At 46.0% G+C, this 17,131-nt stretch overlaps 1 protein-coding gene across 1 annotated transcript in view; it reads left to right on the top strand.

Annotated features, from left to right (window-relative positions):
* Positions 1-16,565, top strand: part of btbd11b (BTB (POZ) domain containing 11b) — a 122,033-nt gene extending 105,468 nt beyond the window's left edge. The window contains exons 11-17 of the mRNA XM_043709855.1: positions 3,016-3,197; positions 6,854-6,959; positions 7,417-7,519; positions 10,619-10,709; positions 12,547-12,615; positions 14,342-14,455; positions 15,572-16,565. Coding sequence (XP_043565790.1) covers positions 3,016-3,197; positions 6,854-6,959; positions 7,417-7,519; positions 10,619-10,709; positions 12,547-12,615; positions 14,342-14,455; positions 15,572-15,781 — 875 coding nt within the window. The 3' untranslated portion in view covers positions 15,782-16,565. The remainder of the gene's footprint in view (positions 1-3,015; positions 3,198-6,853; positions 6,960-7,416; positions 7,520-10,618; positions 10,710-12,546; positions 12,616-14,341; positions 14,456-15,571) is intronic.
* The last annotated feature ends 566 nt before the right edge of the window (positions 16,566-17,131 follow it).

Raw genomic sequence — 17,131 nt, 5'->3', positions numbered from 1 at the left:
CTCTTTTCTCTCTCTCTCTCCTCTTTATTTCTCTCTCCTCTCACCTCTTTTCTCTCTCACTCTCTTCCTCTCCTCTTTTCTCTCTCCCTCCCGTCTCTTTTCTCTCTCTTTCCTTCCTCTTTTCTCTCTCTTTCCTTCCTCTTTTCTCTCTCTTTCCTTCCTCTTTTCTCTCTCTTTCCTTCCTCTTTCCTCTCTCTTTCCTTCCTCTTTTCTCTCTCTCTCCTCTTTATTTCTCTCTCGCTCGCCTCTTTTCTCTCTTGCACCTCTTTTCTCTCTCTCTCGCTTTCCTCTTGTCTGTCTGTCTGTCTCACTCTCCTTTCTCCCGTCCTTCTGTCCGTCCATCCATGTTAAATTCCAGAAGGATGAAGAATATGATTTTTTTTCTCTCAACAATAATTGTGATGTGTTTTGAGAGGCTCTGTGATGTTGCTGTGCAAATGCAAGCTCCTTGGATACCCTGTGGTTTTTCCCCCAGACGCGAGCTGAGAATTTCTGAGAGTTTCCTGTTTCCTATCATGTATTGCTATTTCTTTTTACCCAAGGTAATTACTTAGCATAAATATTTACCAAAAAAAATTACAAATTGACTACTACAGAAAGGACACTAAAATTCCACTTTTCTCCATGTTCCGACCCCAAGGTGCTACAATACAATTTGAATGCTTTTGATATTTATAGTGTTCATTTCATGTCATTTATTCAGCTTGAAGGCAAAACATTTCAAATTGAATATTACAGAAAGTGAAATAACATTGAACTTTTCTTCATGCATTTGCTTGAAGTTCATTGGTCTTTCAGTCCAAAGAGTTGGCCTTGACCAAGTGCCGCAGACTGGGGTGGCATGGTGGCTCAGTGGCTAGCACCGCTGCATCACGGCGCCACGGATCCAGGTTCAATTCCAGCCTCAGGTGACTGTCTGTGTGGAGTTGGCACATGCGCGTGAGTTTCCTCTGGGTGCTCCAGTTTCCTCACACAAAGGTCTGCAGATTAGGTGGATTGGCCTTGCTAAATTGTCCATAGTGTCCAGGGATGTGCAGGCAAGTTGGATTATCCATGGGAAAATGCAGGGTTATAGGGATGGGGTAGACGTGAGAGTCTGGATGGAATACTCTTTGAAGGGTCCGTGTGGAACTCAATGGGCCGAATGGCCTGCTTCCACACTTCCACTCTACGACTGACACACTCTGAGGTCCAGGACTCAGGGATGCACTAAACCTTGGGGCAACAGCTGCAGAGGCTCAATGGGTAAAGGTCACAACCTGAGGCCCTTCAAGCCCTTGTGCACTGAGGGACTGGGACTTGAGTTGGGTCCTTTCATTGGTTGTCGGAGCTTGCAAATTGCCACTTGTGGCCTGCCTTGTTGTCTTGCCGACAGCTTCTGACCTTGAATTGAATTGAATGATTTATTGTCACTTGTGTTATACAGTGAATAATACCGTAAACTACAGTGAAAAGCTTCAACTGTTGCCACAATCTGGCACTATTTTGAATAGTTTAACAATAAAAAGATACATTGAAAGAGAGTCCACCTTCGTTCTGCCATCACTGCCCTGACTCCTGGCCGTGTCTCCCGCTTTAGTGGCTGCAGTGGGGAAGTCAAATGGCCTGCTCATCCTTGGGCCTATTGAGGCCTTAAAAAACATCAAGCAACATCAAGATTCCCATGCCAAGTGGTGGTGTCAGGCATCAGAGTGCCTGTCAGAGGTATTCCATCCAGATCAGACAGTCTCCTCTCATTCCTCCTCTTCCTCCCCCACCACCATCAAGCCAGGCCTCGCAAACTGGGCCCCTCCCTCCTCATAGCCAGGCCCCACCAGTTCCTTGGACTTAACAGAGGTCCAGCCTCTGTGAAACCAAACTGCCCCCACATTGCAGGACTCGTTTTAGAGTGGCAACCCCTCGACCCTGACACTGCTGGGAGGTAGAACCTCATCCCCAGATTTGGTCAGGGGTGGGGCAGAGAGGTGCGGTGTGGTTTCAAGGTATGGGAGGTGTTGGTGGCCTTGCTCTAAGCCTTGCCAGATGCTGAATAATGTCCTTCAGGGAAGGTAACTGCCCTCTAGGTAATTAGGGTTCGGCAAAAAATACTTCCTGACCAGCGGCACCCTCATCCTGTGAATGAATAAAGAAAAAAAATGACTACCACTTTCTTCAAGAGCAAATAAAGATTGGCAACAAACGGTGGCCCAGTTAGCAATGCCCACATCCCATGAACGAATCGAGAAAAACCTGCCCCTCACTATGATAAGGCTGTTTTGAAATGCAGGGTTTGAATGTTTGAACATGGGGACAGATTATAGAACCATAAAATTTTACATGACAGAAGAAGACCATTCAACCCATAGTGTCTGTCCTGAAAGAGGTACCCAGCTAGGCCCACTCTCCAGCCTTATCTCTGTAACCTTTAAATTCATCATTTTCAAATATGTATCCAGCTCTGTTGTGAGATCTTCTATGGAATCAGCCTCCTCCACTCTCCCAGGGAGCTCAGTCCAAATTCTAACAAGTAGATTTGATTCCCTACAGTGTGAAAACAGGCCCTTCGGTCCAACAAGTCCACACCGACCCTCCAAAGAGTAACCCACCCAGACCCTTTTCACTCTGACTAATGCATCTAACACTATGGGCAATTTAGTATGGCCAATTCACCTGACCTGCACATCTTTGGACTGTGGGAGGAAACCAGAGCAGCCGGAGGAAACCCACGCAGACACGGGGAGAACGTGCAAACTCCACACAGACAATCACCCAAGGCTGGGATTGAACCCAGGACCCTGGTACTGTGAGGCAGCAGTGCTAACCACTGAGCCACCGTGCCACCTCTGACACTTCTCCACATCTCTCTCCTAGCTCTCTTGCTGACCATCCTGAACCCCTAGTTACTGATGTACCAAGCAGTGGAAACAGAATAGCCTCCTTTACCCAGTCAAAGTTGTTTGTAATTTGGACGAAAGGTGGTGTTGCCTGTCATGCAGTGCTGTAATGTGTACCTGGAACGCTGCCTTTGTCTCCCAGGTGTCCCGTGGAACCTGCACTCATGGTTATTATCCCTGAACACGGCATTCCTGCAACACCGCAGACTGGTCATCCAGTGCATCCTGAAGGAGTTCAACACCATCAAGGAGGAAGAGTACAGTGATCAGGCCCTCCTCCTTCAGGGTCTACCACTCCTGTTTCAGATCCTGAGAGCCAGCAAGGTAACACCTTACCACCTGTTCAAAACTCCAACAATGGGCATTGTTTTATGCGTAGTAAGCTAATGGGCTTGTATCCAGGCTAATGTATAGGGATGGGGGAAAGTGAGGACTGGAGATTGGAGTCAAAAAGTGTGGTGCTGGAAAAGCACAGCTGGTCAGGCAGCATCTGAGGAGCAGGAGAGTCGATGTTTTGAGCATAAGGTCTTCTTCATCAGGAGTGTTTTTCCAGCACATTATTGTATAGGGGGGCATGGGTTCGAATCTCACCATAGCAGCTGGTGGTCTTAAATTCACCCAAAATTGGAATTTTGATCCTAAAAGCTAAATTAGTGACAACTCTGTAATCCTTGTCGATTGTCACAAAGTCTTGTCTGGTTCACTTCGTGCCCTTTTAGAGAAGGCATCTACTCTTCTTACCTGGTCTGGCCTACACGTAACTCTACGCTCTGTATTGACTCTTAACTGTTCCCTGAAATGGCTGAGCAAGATCTTCAGTTCAGGGGCAATTAGGGGTGGGCAGCAAATGCTGACCCGGCCACACAGACCACATCCTCTGTGAGAATCATTCAGCACTCGAATCTGTAGTCAGGTGTAAACCTTACCAGAAGCACATGAAAGAATACTGTAATTTCTTTCACTGGACTTCCAAATTATACAGTCACTGCTGACCAGTCAGCAAAAAGATACACGATGAGAGCAGGCTTCAGTTGGTGGGAAATGAGGCTATTTGGCTCATCCTTCCTGAGTCAGCTCTCTGCCAACTGTCCGATTACTTCAACAAACAAAAGCAGGAAGTGCTGCAAATACTCAATGGATCTGACAGCATTTGCAGAGCTGTGGGGAGAGAGACAGCAAGAGAGAGTGGATAGACTGAATGGGGAGGTGGGTGAGGGAGAGGTGTATTGCTCGTTGTCTCCCGATAGGGATGTTGGTCAGCATTTCATTCACTTTAAAATGAGGAGACACCCCACCTTGGGGAGGGGTGGTGGTGCTGGATTCTTTATAAGGTGAGAATGATCTCTTCCACCCTTGGTAATAGGAAATCCCACCGAAACTGTAGACAATACTCCAGATGCTCTCACTACTGCCTTGTACAGCTGCAACAATGCTTCCCTACATTTATACTCTATTCCTTTAGCAATAAATGCCAAAATTCCATTTGCCTTTCTTATTATCTGCTGTACCTGCGTACTAAGATGGCACATAGTCATACAGCACAGAAACAGACTCTTCGGTCCAACTTGTTCATGCCAACCAGGTATCCCAAACTAAATTTGTCCCACTTGCCTGCTTTTGGCCCATTTCCATTGAACTTTTCCCTATTCATGTACCTGTCCAAACATCGTTTAAATGGTGTAACTGTACCTGTTACCAAGGGTGGGAAAGATCACTCTCACCTTGTAAAGAATGCACTCCCCACACCACCCTATTGCAAGCCTCCCGAGGTAGGGTGTCTCTTCATTTTAAAGTGAGCAAAATGCTGACCAACTTCCCTATCAGAGGACAACAAGCAACACGCTCACTCTCTGCAGATGCTGTCAGACCTGAGTATTTGGTGAAGGAAATTACTGTAGTCTTTCATGTGCTCCTGGTGAGGTTTACACCTGACTGCAGGTTCGAGTACTGAATGATTCTCATGGGGGATGTGGTTAGCATGGCTGGGCCAGAATTTATTGCCCATCCTTACCACTTCCTCTGGTAGTTCATTCCATGCACAAACCGCCCTCTATGTGAAAATGTTCTCCCTCGGGTTCCTTTTAAATCTTTTCCCCCCTCACCTTAAAGCTATGCCCCCTAGTTTTGGACTCTCCCATCATTGGAAAAAGACCCCCCCCCTCCTATACTCCCGTGAAAAAAGTGCCAGCCCATCCAGCCCCTTCTAAAAAATCAAGCCTCCATGCCCAGCAACATCCTGGTAAATCTCTTTTGAAACGTTTCCATTTAATAATATCCTTCCTGTAACAGGCGACTAGAACCTTCCACTGTACTCCTAAAGTTGCCTCACCTGCATCTTGTACAATCTCAACATTACGTGCCAACTCTTGTACTCAATAGTCTGAGCAATGAAGGCAAGTGTGCTAAATGCCTTCTTAACCACCCTGTCTACCTGACGCAATTTTCAAAGAACTATGTACCTGAGCCCCTAGGTGTCTCTGTTCAACAGCAGTCCCCAGAGCCCTAGTATTACCTGTATAAATCTTGCCCTTGTTTGTCTTACCAAAATCAATACCTCATATTTATCTAAATTAAACTACATCTGTCACTCCTCAGTCTATCCATCCAGTCAATCAAGATCCCTTTGTAATCTTAAATAATCTTCACTGTCAACTATACCACCAATTTTGGTGTCATCCGCAAACTTAGTAACCATGCCTCCTAAATTCTCATCCAAATCGTTTATATAAATGACAAACACTAGTGGACCCAGCACCATTCCCTGTGGAGTACTGCTGGTCACAGCTCTCCAGCCTGAAAAACAACCCTTGTCCAACACACTTTGTCTCCAACCGTCACACCAATTTTGTATCCAATTCCCTAAATTCCATGTGATCTAACTTTACTAACTAGTCTACCATGTGGACCCTTGTCAAAGACCTTAATAAAATCCATGTAGACTATGTCTACTGCTCTGCCATCGTGTACCTTTATGGTCATGTCCTCAAAAACTCAATCAAGTTTGTGAATGATGTTAGTGAACCTAGCTCTCAATTACAAATTTTTATTAACTGAATTGGCAGGATTTGAATCTTTATTCCCAGATCATTACCCTGGGCCTCTGGATTGCTAGTCCACTGACATTACCTCAACTCCACCATCTCCTGGTGTTCGTGTGAGCGCAAACACACTCTATTCCTTTCTTATTATCTGCTGTACCTGCGTACTAAGATGGCACATAGTCATACAGCACAGAAACAGACTCTTCGGTCCAACTTGTTCATGCCAACCAGGTATCCCAAACTAAATTTGTCCCACTTGCCTGCTTTTGGCCCATTTCCATTGAACTTTTCCCTATTCATGTACCTGTCCAAACATCTTTTAAATGGTGTAACTGTATCTGTTACCAAGGGTGGGAAAGATCACTCTCACCTGGTAAAGAATGCACTCCCCACACCACCCTATTGCAAGCCTCCCGAGGAGGGGGGGGGAATGGGAATTGGTCTGCATTTGGGAATGCGCTGCAGGCATTTAGATGAAGTTCAGCAAAGGTGAAAGGATTGAGGTGGGCAGTGGGTCATTGAAGCAGCCAAGTCGCAAGGATAAGCAGCAGATGAGCTGAGGCAGGCATTGTTATGGAGGTAGGTGAAAGTGAGGACTGCAGATACTGGAGATCAGAGTTGAAAGTGTGGTGCTGGATAAGCACAGCAGATCAGGCAGAATCCGAGGAGCAGGAAAATCAACGTTTTGGGCAAAAGCCTGATGAAGCTCTTTCTGATGAAGGGCTTTTGCCTGAAACGTCGATTCTTCTGCTCTTCAGGTGCTGCCTGACCTGCTGTGCTTCTCCAGTAGCACACACTCGATTGTTATGGAGGTGAAAGGAAGCTGAGTTGGTGGTTGAGTGTTAAAGTGTCATTGGTGCTCAGGACACGACAAGTACATCTTGCAAATATCTACAATCTTCATGGTCACTGTCTCTTCTGATTACCCTTTAATTTCAGAATGAAGCAATCAGTCAGCAGTTGGCAGGGATTTTTGTCCAATGTTATGGTCCTTATCCAATTCCCAAGTTTACAGAGATCAAACGGAAGCAGATTTCCCGGCTAGGTACGTTCTGAGTTTGCTGCTTGTGTTGCAATTTGACTCTGCATTTTGTATTGCAATGTAACCCTGTGTTTCAGTTCGAGATTACCCTGCACTTTGTGTTGTAGTAGTGTCCTGCATTTTGAGTTGTAATATGTCAAAGCCTCATTATCTGTTGGGATTGGGGCATAGACTTCCCATGGATAATGCAAAACATGGACATTGCTATGATGTAACTCTGCTCTCTACCGCGTGGTCAGACTAGATGAATCATTGGGAAAAAGTGAGATGGGGTCTGGGGCTAAATTCATGAGTAAACGGCTGCACAGGATAACAAGGAATGAATACATAACCCTGTGATTCTGTTATAATTTAATCTTGCACTTTATGTTGTAATGTTGCCCTGTGTTTGAGTTCATGTTGCGAGGTAACCTGCTGAGTTTTGTGTTATGATTTAATATTGCATTTTGCCTCTGTCCAGATCCTCACTTTCTGAATAACAAAGAGATGTCGGATGTTACATTTCTTGTGGAGGGGAAACCGTTTTATGCTCACAGAGTGTTACTGTTCACTGCCTCACCCAGGTAAACTGTTCCCCTTAAAATGTTCTCTGCTGTGGGTTAGGTGAGTGAGTGGCTGGCTGGAGGAGGGATGTTTTAACAAGAGTATGGATCACCTGCCCCCAGGATTCCCAATCACCAACAACAAGTGACACCAATGAACCTCAGTTCATGGTCAAGTTGACCAAGGGGCTTCATACAATAGGACAAAAACATATATCTGAAACTGAGCCAGGTGACCCAAAAACATGGTAGAAAAGGTAACATTCAGGAAGGATTTGAAGGAGGAGAGAGCTATGAAAAGAGGGATCCAGCATGATAAAAATGTCCTGATACCTGACATTGGGTGAGAGCTGGGCAAAGATTATAAATATCATTGGTGGAAGGGACATGTATAACTCAGCAAGGGAGATGCATGAATTGCATAGCTGTAAACCAAGTAACCAGATTGTTGGGCGATTCTGAGATTGTTAGGAGATTCAGAGCTGTATAAATCTGAAAACAGGCTGGGGTTGCGACTGGGGAGGATTGGGGGGTGGGGGGTGCGTGGGGGAGCGTAGGGGTTGCTTGATCCCAGTTCAATTATCTAATTTAATCTCCATGGGGAACGGAATCCCAGTGGATTTCAGCAAGTATTCCTTTGCAATCTGCCTGACCTTCAAATAGTCTTCAATGTAGTTCCACATGAAAGGCTCTTACAGTAAGTAAGACAGTGGTTGTTCTTGAAGGTGGAGTTAGCGGAAAGAAGGAAATGAGCTGTAACTAGTTAGTGAATGAATACAGGCTGGGGAGCAGCTTAGAAATCAACACTGGGGCAATACGTAGAATGGAGTGTCTCAGCAATTAATACTGGGGGAAATATACCATGTGAAAACATGTTGTATTTGGAAATGTCAAATGGCCCATTGTGCCCCAACAGATTCCTGTAGGTGGGTGAGTTTCATGTTCCATGCTGGGATTGTATTTCCCATATTGAATACCTACCTGCAAGTTCCTGTTCACTGTTCTTGAGTCAAAATCCTGGAATTCCTTGCCTAATGGCATTGTGGGCCAACCTACAGCACATAGACTACAGCAATTCAAGAAAGCAGCTCACCACCACCTTCTCAAGGGCAATTAGGGATGGGCAATAAATGCTGGCCAAGCCAGCGGCACCCATGTCCCAAGAGTGAACAGAAAAAAACTTCAGTCTCTCTGGTGTTTCACTGATTGTGTGTTAATGAAAACATTGGGCAGAAGGTAATCACATTCTGGGTATGGTGTGAATACAGGTGAGGGGAGGGTGGGATGGGTGTTGGCAGCTGGGAAAGTGCTGGCCAACACATGTCAGAATCTGTCCCTGATCCAACTGCAAGGTGATGAATCGCCAATCTGCATGTTCAAATCCCAATTAGGAGAGAGCTCACCAGCATTTCTCCTGCGGTAGGGTGCCCCCCACCCCCTCCTTGAGCAGAGGCAGCAGCTTAGTGCAAGCAGTGCCACTGTGGGAGTCACTCCTCAACACAGGGTCATAGAGTCATACAGCATGAAAACAGACTCTTCGATCCAACTCGTCTATGCTGATCAGTTTTCCCAAACTAAACCAGTCCCATTTGCCTATGTTTGGCCCATATCCCACTAAACCTTTCCTATTCATGTTCCTGTTCAAAAGTCTTTTAAATGTTGTAACAGTACCTGCATCTATCACTTGCTCGGGCAGTTCATTCCACATATGTGTGAAAAAGTTGCCTCTCAGGACCCCTTTAAATCTTTCCCCTCTCACCTTAAACCTATGCCCCCTAGTTTCAGACTCCCCTACCCTGGGGAGAAAACCTTTTGCTTTTCACTCTATCTATGATCCTCATAATTTTATAAATCTCCATTAGGTCACCTCAATCTTCTACATTCTGGTGAAAAAAGTTGCAGCTTCTCCTTATAACTCAACCCCTCCAGCCATGGTAACAACCTTGTAAGTCTTTTCTGCACCTTTTCCAGTTTAACAATATTTCCTGTAGCAGGGTGACCAGAACTGTATGCCGTACTCCACAAGTGGCTTCACCAATGTCCTATACAACCGTAACATGACGGCGCAACTCCTATAGTTAGTGCTTTGACCAATGAAGGCGAGCGTGCCAAATGCTTTTCTCACCATCTTCATCTACCTGCGACACCACCCTCGTCTCTCCTCGGGGTTTCACTGATAGCAAAGACCCAAGCACCGCCATCTGATCAATGTCTCCTCTGATCAGACAGCCTTGACAGCTTTGCTTGTCTTAACTATTTATTTGCATGCCCTCCTCCCACCTGCCTCAGCAATGCCTCCCTCTGCTTGTGGGGTCTTTCTTTAAGGATAACCTGCCTGGAGCCAGATTTGCATTAGGGGAGAAAGTGAGGACTGCAGATGCTGGAGATCAGAGCTGAAAATGTGTTGCTGGAAAAGCGCAGCAGGTCAGGCAGTATCCAAGGAACAGGAGAATCGACGTTTCGGGCATAAGCCCTTCTTCAGGAATGAGGAAAGAGTGTCCAGCAGGCTAAGATAAAAGGTAGGGAGGAGGGACTTGGGGGAGGGGCTTTGGAAATGCGATAGGTGGAGGGAGATCAAGGTGAGGGTGATAGGCCGGAGTGGGGTGGGGGCGAAGAGGTCAGGAAGATGATTGCAGGTTAGGAAGGCGGTGCTGAGTTCGAGGGATTTGACTGAGACAAGGTGGGGGGAGGGGAAATGAGGAAACTGGAGAAATCTGAGTTCATCCCTTGTGGTTGGAGGGTTCCCAGGCAGAAGATGAGGCGCTCTTCCTCCAACCGTCGTGTTGCCATGGTTTGGCGATGGAGGAGTCCAAGGACCTGCATGTCTCTCCGCCCCCACCCCACTCCGGCCTATCACCCTCACCTTGACCTCCCTCCACCTATCGCATTTCCAAAGCCCCTCCCCCAAGTCCCTCCTCCCTACCTTTTATCTTAGCCTGCTGGACACACTTTCCTCATTCCTGAAGAAGGGCTTATGCCCGAAACGTCGATTCTCCTGTTCCTTGGATGCTGCCTGACCTGCTGCGCTTTTCCAGCAACACATTTTCAGCCAGATTTGCATTAGCCTTGCTGTGAGCTGCTTTCTATCAAACTAACTCAATCTTATCTGTGTGTCTTTAGGTTTAAGACCCTACTTTCAAGCAGGATGTCCTCAGACAATTCATCCAGTATTTTCATCGAAATTGGCCACATAAAGTACAACATATTTAAGGTAACCAGAACACCAATAAACAGCTGTGTGCAAAATGCTAACGCAGGCAGGTAGTCAGATGAAGGATGGAGCTGGGTAATAGAGACTACCTGGATCGATCTGCAGAGAGCAAGTATGGACTCAATGAGCCGAATGGCTGCCTCCTGTGCCGTAATGACTGCACACAACTACTGAAGTCCATTCAATCCACTGCTGTGATTGTGTCTTTGATAAATTTGATAAATTGATAAATTTGGGCGGCACGGTGGCACAGTGGTTAGCACTGCTGCCTCACAGCGCCAGAGACCCGGGTTCAATTCCCGACTCAGGCGACTGATTGTGTGGAGTTTGCACATTCTCCCTGTGTCTGCGTGGGTTTCCTCCGGGTGCTCCGGTTTCCTCCCACAGTCCAAAGATGTGCAGGTCAGGTGAATTGGCCATGCTAAATTGCCTGTAGTGTTAGGTAAAGGGGTAAATGTACGGGAATGGGTGGGTTACGCTTCGGCGGGTCGGTGTGGACTTGTTGGGCCGGAGGGTCTGTTTCCACACTGTAAGTAATCTAATCTAAAAAATTGTGCCTCTTCCCAACTCCCAGTTTCTCTCCCATGTAAAGATCACATTGCAAGGAATACTGAGCTCTGAATTATATCCAGTTTCTGTGATCGCTACCTCGTATCCTTTCAGCTGAATGTTGCTTCTAGCTGCCATTCCTTATGACACCTCCATTGTTGTGCAAAACACCATGCCCTTGTGGTCCAATGGTATATCTCTCACATGCTTTTTTAAAAAATATTTACCTATTTTTCTGATCAACCAGCTCAGCGATGTTATTACATACCTCTGGAACAGGTAGGACTTGAACCTGGGCCTCCAGGTGTAGGGACATACCACTGTGGAGAAAGTGAGGATTGCAGAGGCTGGAGATCAGAGTCGAGAATGTGGTGCTGGAAAAGCACAGCAGGTCAGGCAGCATCTGAGGAGCAGGAAAATTGACCACTCGGGCATAAGCCCTTCATCAGGAATGAGCCCTGATGAAGAGCTTATGCTCGAAATGTCAATTCTCCTGCTCCTCGGGTGCTGCCTGACCTGCTGTGCTTTTCCAGCATCACAATCCCGACGCTACCACTGTGCTACACGAGGGTCCCATAACTTTTTGTTAAACTTTAAATTTTTCATCCATGGGGGACACACCAGCCTGCATTTGTTGCCCATCCCTGACTGCACTGCGTGAGGCTGTTGGTGAGTTGCCACCTTGAACTGCTGCAGTCCATTTGTAGAGACACAATTCCTGTGGGTGCCCTGGGAAAGGCTGACATTGGACCGTAGAAGCAGGAAGCCTTTTCGAGCCTGCCCCACTTTTTAAATAAAATCAGAAGTCACACGACACCAGGTTATAGACCAACAGGTTTATTTGAAATCACAAGCTTTCGGAGCGCTGCTCCTTCGTCAGATGAAGTGATTGGTCCAGTCCAATTTTCTTTCTGGCTTATGAGTCTCTCCATAACCCTTGCTATCAAACATCTATCAGATTGAAACAAAATACTGCAGTGCTGGAAATCTGAAGTGGAGAACGCTGGAGAAACTCTGGCAGCCTCTCTGGAGAGAGAAACAGAGTCAATGTTTTGAGTCTGGTATGATTCTTCTTCAGAGTAAATGTATAATGTTGAAAGGGGGACTGCCAGGCGGTGATGTTAGTGGGTAGGAGCCAGTTGTATGAAATGCTGCATTTTGTAGATGAACCAACTTTCAAGAAGAGAATGTGTGTGTGTGTGTAATTTCATACTTCAACATATGGCTTGGGCAACACTTACCATCTCATTCCTGCTGTTTAATCTTTCTAAATGTTTTTCTCCTGCAGATGGTGATGCAGTATCTTTACTATGGAGGTACAGAGACCCTGCAGATTAGAAACAGTGATATATTAGAGGTGGGTTGAATTTTGCACTGATTAAATCTGGGTTTCTTTGCTGGGCCCAGGGAAGCTAGAGTTCCCTTTGGCGTTTCAGAATTTCCTGTTATCATTTTCAATGCATGCAGGACAGGACTGTATGGGCTGGGGTCATGTGATCTTTCAGCACAAATCTTTTACTATTCTTGAAATGGGAACAAGGCGGCCATTCAGTAAGATCATGGCTGGTCTGGTTGTGATCTCATCTTCACTTTACTGCCTGACCCCATTGCCCTGAGCTCATTTCTCTTTCAAGAATCTGTCCTCTCAGCATTGATTATAATCAGTGGATCCCACCTTCACTGCTCTCTAGGGAAGAAGATTGCAAAATTCATTTATCATCACCCTCAATGGGAGACCTCTTATTTTTAACTTTGCCCCCTCTTTTTAGATTTTAGGAGAAGCATCCTCCCATCATCTACCCTGCCATTTCCCTCAGAACAGGAGTTGGTTAGCTCACTTGGCTGGATGGCTGGTTTGTGATGTAGAGTGATCCCAACATCCCTCTGTCGGCTGATGAAGCTCTTGTCTTCTCAACGTTGCCTCTCACCAGAGCTGTGGTGACCCTCAGGTTAAACCTCCACCAGTCATCTCTCGCTAATGAGAGAGCAGCCCTATGGCCCCTCTGGGACTTTGGTGACAACTACTTGCCCCTCAGAACTTCGTGATTCCGTAAACACAGCTCTCTTAGTCGTAAAAGCCAAAGGGCCAAAGCTGCTCCCAATAAAATTACCTCCTTCATCTCGGGAATCAGCTGAGTAAAGTTTCTCTGAAATGCTTCCAATGCAAGTACATCCCTCAAGTGTGGAGACCAAGAAATGTGCACAGTTCTCCAAGTGCTGTCCCACTAATGCCCAGTACAATTGTTATAAGACGTTCCTACCACTGTCATCTCCTCCTCCCCCTCCCCGCACACCCACCATGACAGAATAAAGAAATTCTGTTCGCTTTATAATTTTTTTTTGTATCTGCATGCTGACGTTTTGTGACTAAGTGTACAACCCCACTCCAATCCCTCTATATTACAGTGTGCAGCAGGCTCTCCATTTATTTTTCCTGTCAAAATGGACAATTTTATTTTACCACATGATGCTCCATCTGCCAAATTTGTGCCCACTCATTTCATTAGAGCAGTCCACGTTCCAATCCTGGTGCGTATGGACGATATCCAGGCTTGGGCTGATACATGGCAAGGAACATTAGTGCCACAAAAATGTCGGGCAATGACTATCTCCAACAAAAGAGAATCTAACCATTGTTCCTTGTCATTCATTGGCACACCAGAGACTGACTGGTCTAGCCATATAAATACATTAGCTACAAGAGCAGGTCAGAGGCTATGAATCCTGCAGTGAGTAACTCACCTCCTGACGCTGCCAACGCCAGTATGTTATATATGTCATACATGTCTGTGTGTGTGTGCGTGTGCATGTGTGTCTGTGTGTGTGTGTTCGTTCCCTGGTGAGACCCTTTGCTCAGCCTGAAGTAGAATCATACTTCAGTTTCTTTGCTACTTTTCAGTTTTGCTCACATCTAGGGCAGTTTAATTTCTAGTCTGAGAATATTTCCTCAAAGTCCAACTAATGACCAATTGCTGCTTGAGTATTTTTAAATATTGCTGTTGAGAATGTACCTCCAGTGATTTTGTCAGGTTTTGAACTTTATTGATGCTGACGGTGACAGCCACCTCATGTTTCTGTTCCAGTTGTTATCAGCAGCAAAGTTCTTCCAGCTTGAGGCTTTGCAGCGACACTGTGAGCTCCTATGTACGAAGATTATCAATGTTGACAACTGTGTGGAAATGTATAATCACTCCAAGGTGAGAGTAATTTCCCAAACTCCCCTCTCACTCCTGCACACTCCCACTCTCTTGCGCTCCTCCACACTTGTTCTCTCATCTTCTCACTCACTCTGCTCTCACTTGTTCTCATTTGACTATTCTCTCGCTCTCTCTCTCTCGGTCCCAATCTTGTGCTGTCTCTCTTCCTCACTTTCTCTCGCTTCCTTGCTACTGCTATTGCTCTCACTTGTCCTCTCTTGTGCTTGATCTCCTTCTCACGCTCTCACACTCTTGTGCTCTTCTTTCACTCTGTATCTCTGTCTCTGACACTCTCTCACTCTTCCTCTCATTCTCTCACTTAGTCTGACATACTCACTGCTCTCTTTGCACTCTCTCTCACACATCCTCTTTCTCATTTGGTTTGTCTCCCTAGCTCTTGTCTCATTGAAACTTGCTGTCTCTACCTTATTGTCTTTCTCATGTTTTCTCACTCTCACTTTCTTTTTTCCCTCTTTGTCTTGCTCTGTCTGTGTGTGTGTCTCTCTCTCTCTCTCTCCCTCTCTTCCCTCCACCCTTCGCCTCACTCTCTTGCACATTTTTCTCACATTCTATCCCATGTGTGCTCTCATTCTTTCTCTATTGTGTTCTTACTCACTCACTCTCATTTTCACTTTCTTGCACACTCCTTTTCATCCTCTCTCTCTCGTGTCTCTGTTGAGAACGGTGGGGTGTCGAAAGTCTACGCGTGAAACCTGAAGCTGTGCTTCCAGAGGATTCTGCAGGGATAGTGCCTCCTGAGGTCAAAGTGTGGGAGCAGGAGGAGAAGCTGTTCAAGGGCTTTCTCTGCGTTGTGAAGGGGTGGAATAGAATGCAATGAGGCGAGTGTAATTCCACCAACCTAGATGTAGAGGGCGATTGTGGTCAGCTGTGCCAAAGGCTACAGACACGCTGAGAATGATAAGGAGGTGAGAGTTGGTAATCGCCACATTTGTGATGGCCATCATTTGTGTCACCGATAAGAGCTGTGCAGGCCAGAAACTCATTTGGAGAGTGTCACGGGAGAAGACCAACACAATCAGGCTTGGGGATGGGTTGACACTTTGCAAAGGTAGTTACCATTGTCCGGCTGACTGTATTTTATTTGCCTTTCTGCAGTTTGTTGGAGCTGCTCACCTTTCTGCGTTCTGTGAAGGATACTTCCTGAAGAATATGGTCTCTCTAATGGACAACGAAGCTTTCAAGCAATTACTGTACTCCCCTGTGGAGGAGTCACAGGGACATGATGTGCTGCATGATTTAGAGACTGCACTGGCAGCAAGAATCCAGTCAATACACCTGTCAACCTCAAAGGGATCCATCGTGTGACCCAGGCATATCGTTGACCTGTTTGGTTTCAGACATTGTCGTTTAAGCTTCGGGTCTGATGAAAAGTAACTGCATCTTGCTAAGAGGTGTGGGAGCAAGTAACAGAATTGGGATGGGTTCCATTGCAGCCCTCTGTGCTCTCCCTTTCACTCTGTACAACATACTCCAAGTGTCTCTCCAAGGTCCCCCATCAATCTCCTTTAGATTCAAAGCCAGCAAAAGCACATTTACTCAGCTCCTGAAGAAACAAGCACTTAACAACAGTTTGGTGCAGCAACAAGGGATTAGACCTTGTCTTGGACACAGCGGTCTATCTCTTAACCTGTTTCATATTCACTGTGAAGCCATTGCCGAGAAAGAGAGGGATGGCGGTCAGGACAAGTCAGGAAGTGTTTGGCAGTTTTGCACGTTCTGTGCATGAGGTGGTTTATAAGTGAAGGATGAATATTCAGAAATTGAAGTGTTTCCTCTGGACTCCGAACCATGCACCAGCCTAGACCAGCTCAGCACAAATCGAAGGAGGTAGTGGTATGATAGTAAGGTCACTGGACTAGTAATCCAGAGGCCCAGGCTGACGTTGTGCCGTCACTGGTTCAAATCCCACCATGGCTCTGATGGAATGTGGATTCAATCAATTAATAAAAATTATTTAATAAATCTGGATTTGAAATGCTAGTCTCCATGATGTTGAGCGCAAAACTATCATCGATTATTGTAAAAATCCATCCGGTTCACTAATGTGCTTTGGGTCTTTACCTGGTCTAGTCTACATGTGACTCCAAACCCACAAGATGACTCTTAACTGTCCTCTGGCATGCCCCAGGATTGCCACACAGTTCAAGGGCAATTAGGGATGGGCAACAAGTTCTGGTCTTGCCAGTGATACCCACATCCCATGAAAGAACAAGTTCTCAATTCACAGCTCCCAGGAGCTGAGCTGTGGGTTCACCAATGCACTTGGTTTGTTTCATTTGTTAGATCTCAGAGTGAAGAGCACCTTCTGTTTTGACTGTACTCGTGAGATTATTTTTGGAAATGCAGGAACTGCAGCCCGTGACAGAGCCGCTAAATGTGTGCAATTAGAGAGTGAGTCTGCTCCATTTGAAATAAAATATTCAGAGCCTCCAGTGATCTGGTTCTCTTTCTGAATAATCCCACAGGAATTCCTTTGATTGTCCTGACTCATTTCTGCCTTTCTGAGGGTTCCAAAAGAACAGCCTTCACTTGCACTACCTCTAGAGTTTTATTGCCCATTCCTGGTAAATTATTTTCTGAGAATTTCCTACACTCTCCTGTTACAGGTATCCCCCTGTATCTGCGGGTGATACGTTCAAAGATCTACCATGGATG

The sequence above is a fragment of the Chiloscyllium plagiosum genome, chromosome 19 (genome assembly GCF_004010195.1).
Source record: "Chiloscyllium plagiosum isolate BGI_BamShark_2017 chromosome 19, ASM401019v2, whole genome shotgun sequence".
Lineage (NCBI taxonomy): Eukaryota > Metazoa > Chordata > Chondrichthyes > Orectolobiformes > Hemiscylliidae > Chiloscyllium > Chiloscyllium plagiosum.
Note: the sequence above shows the minus strand (reverse complement) of the source record. Positions and strands in the feature narration are given on the sequence as shown.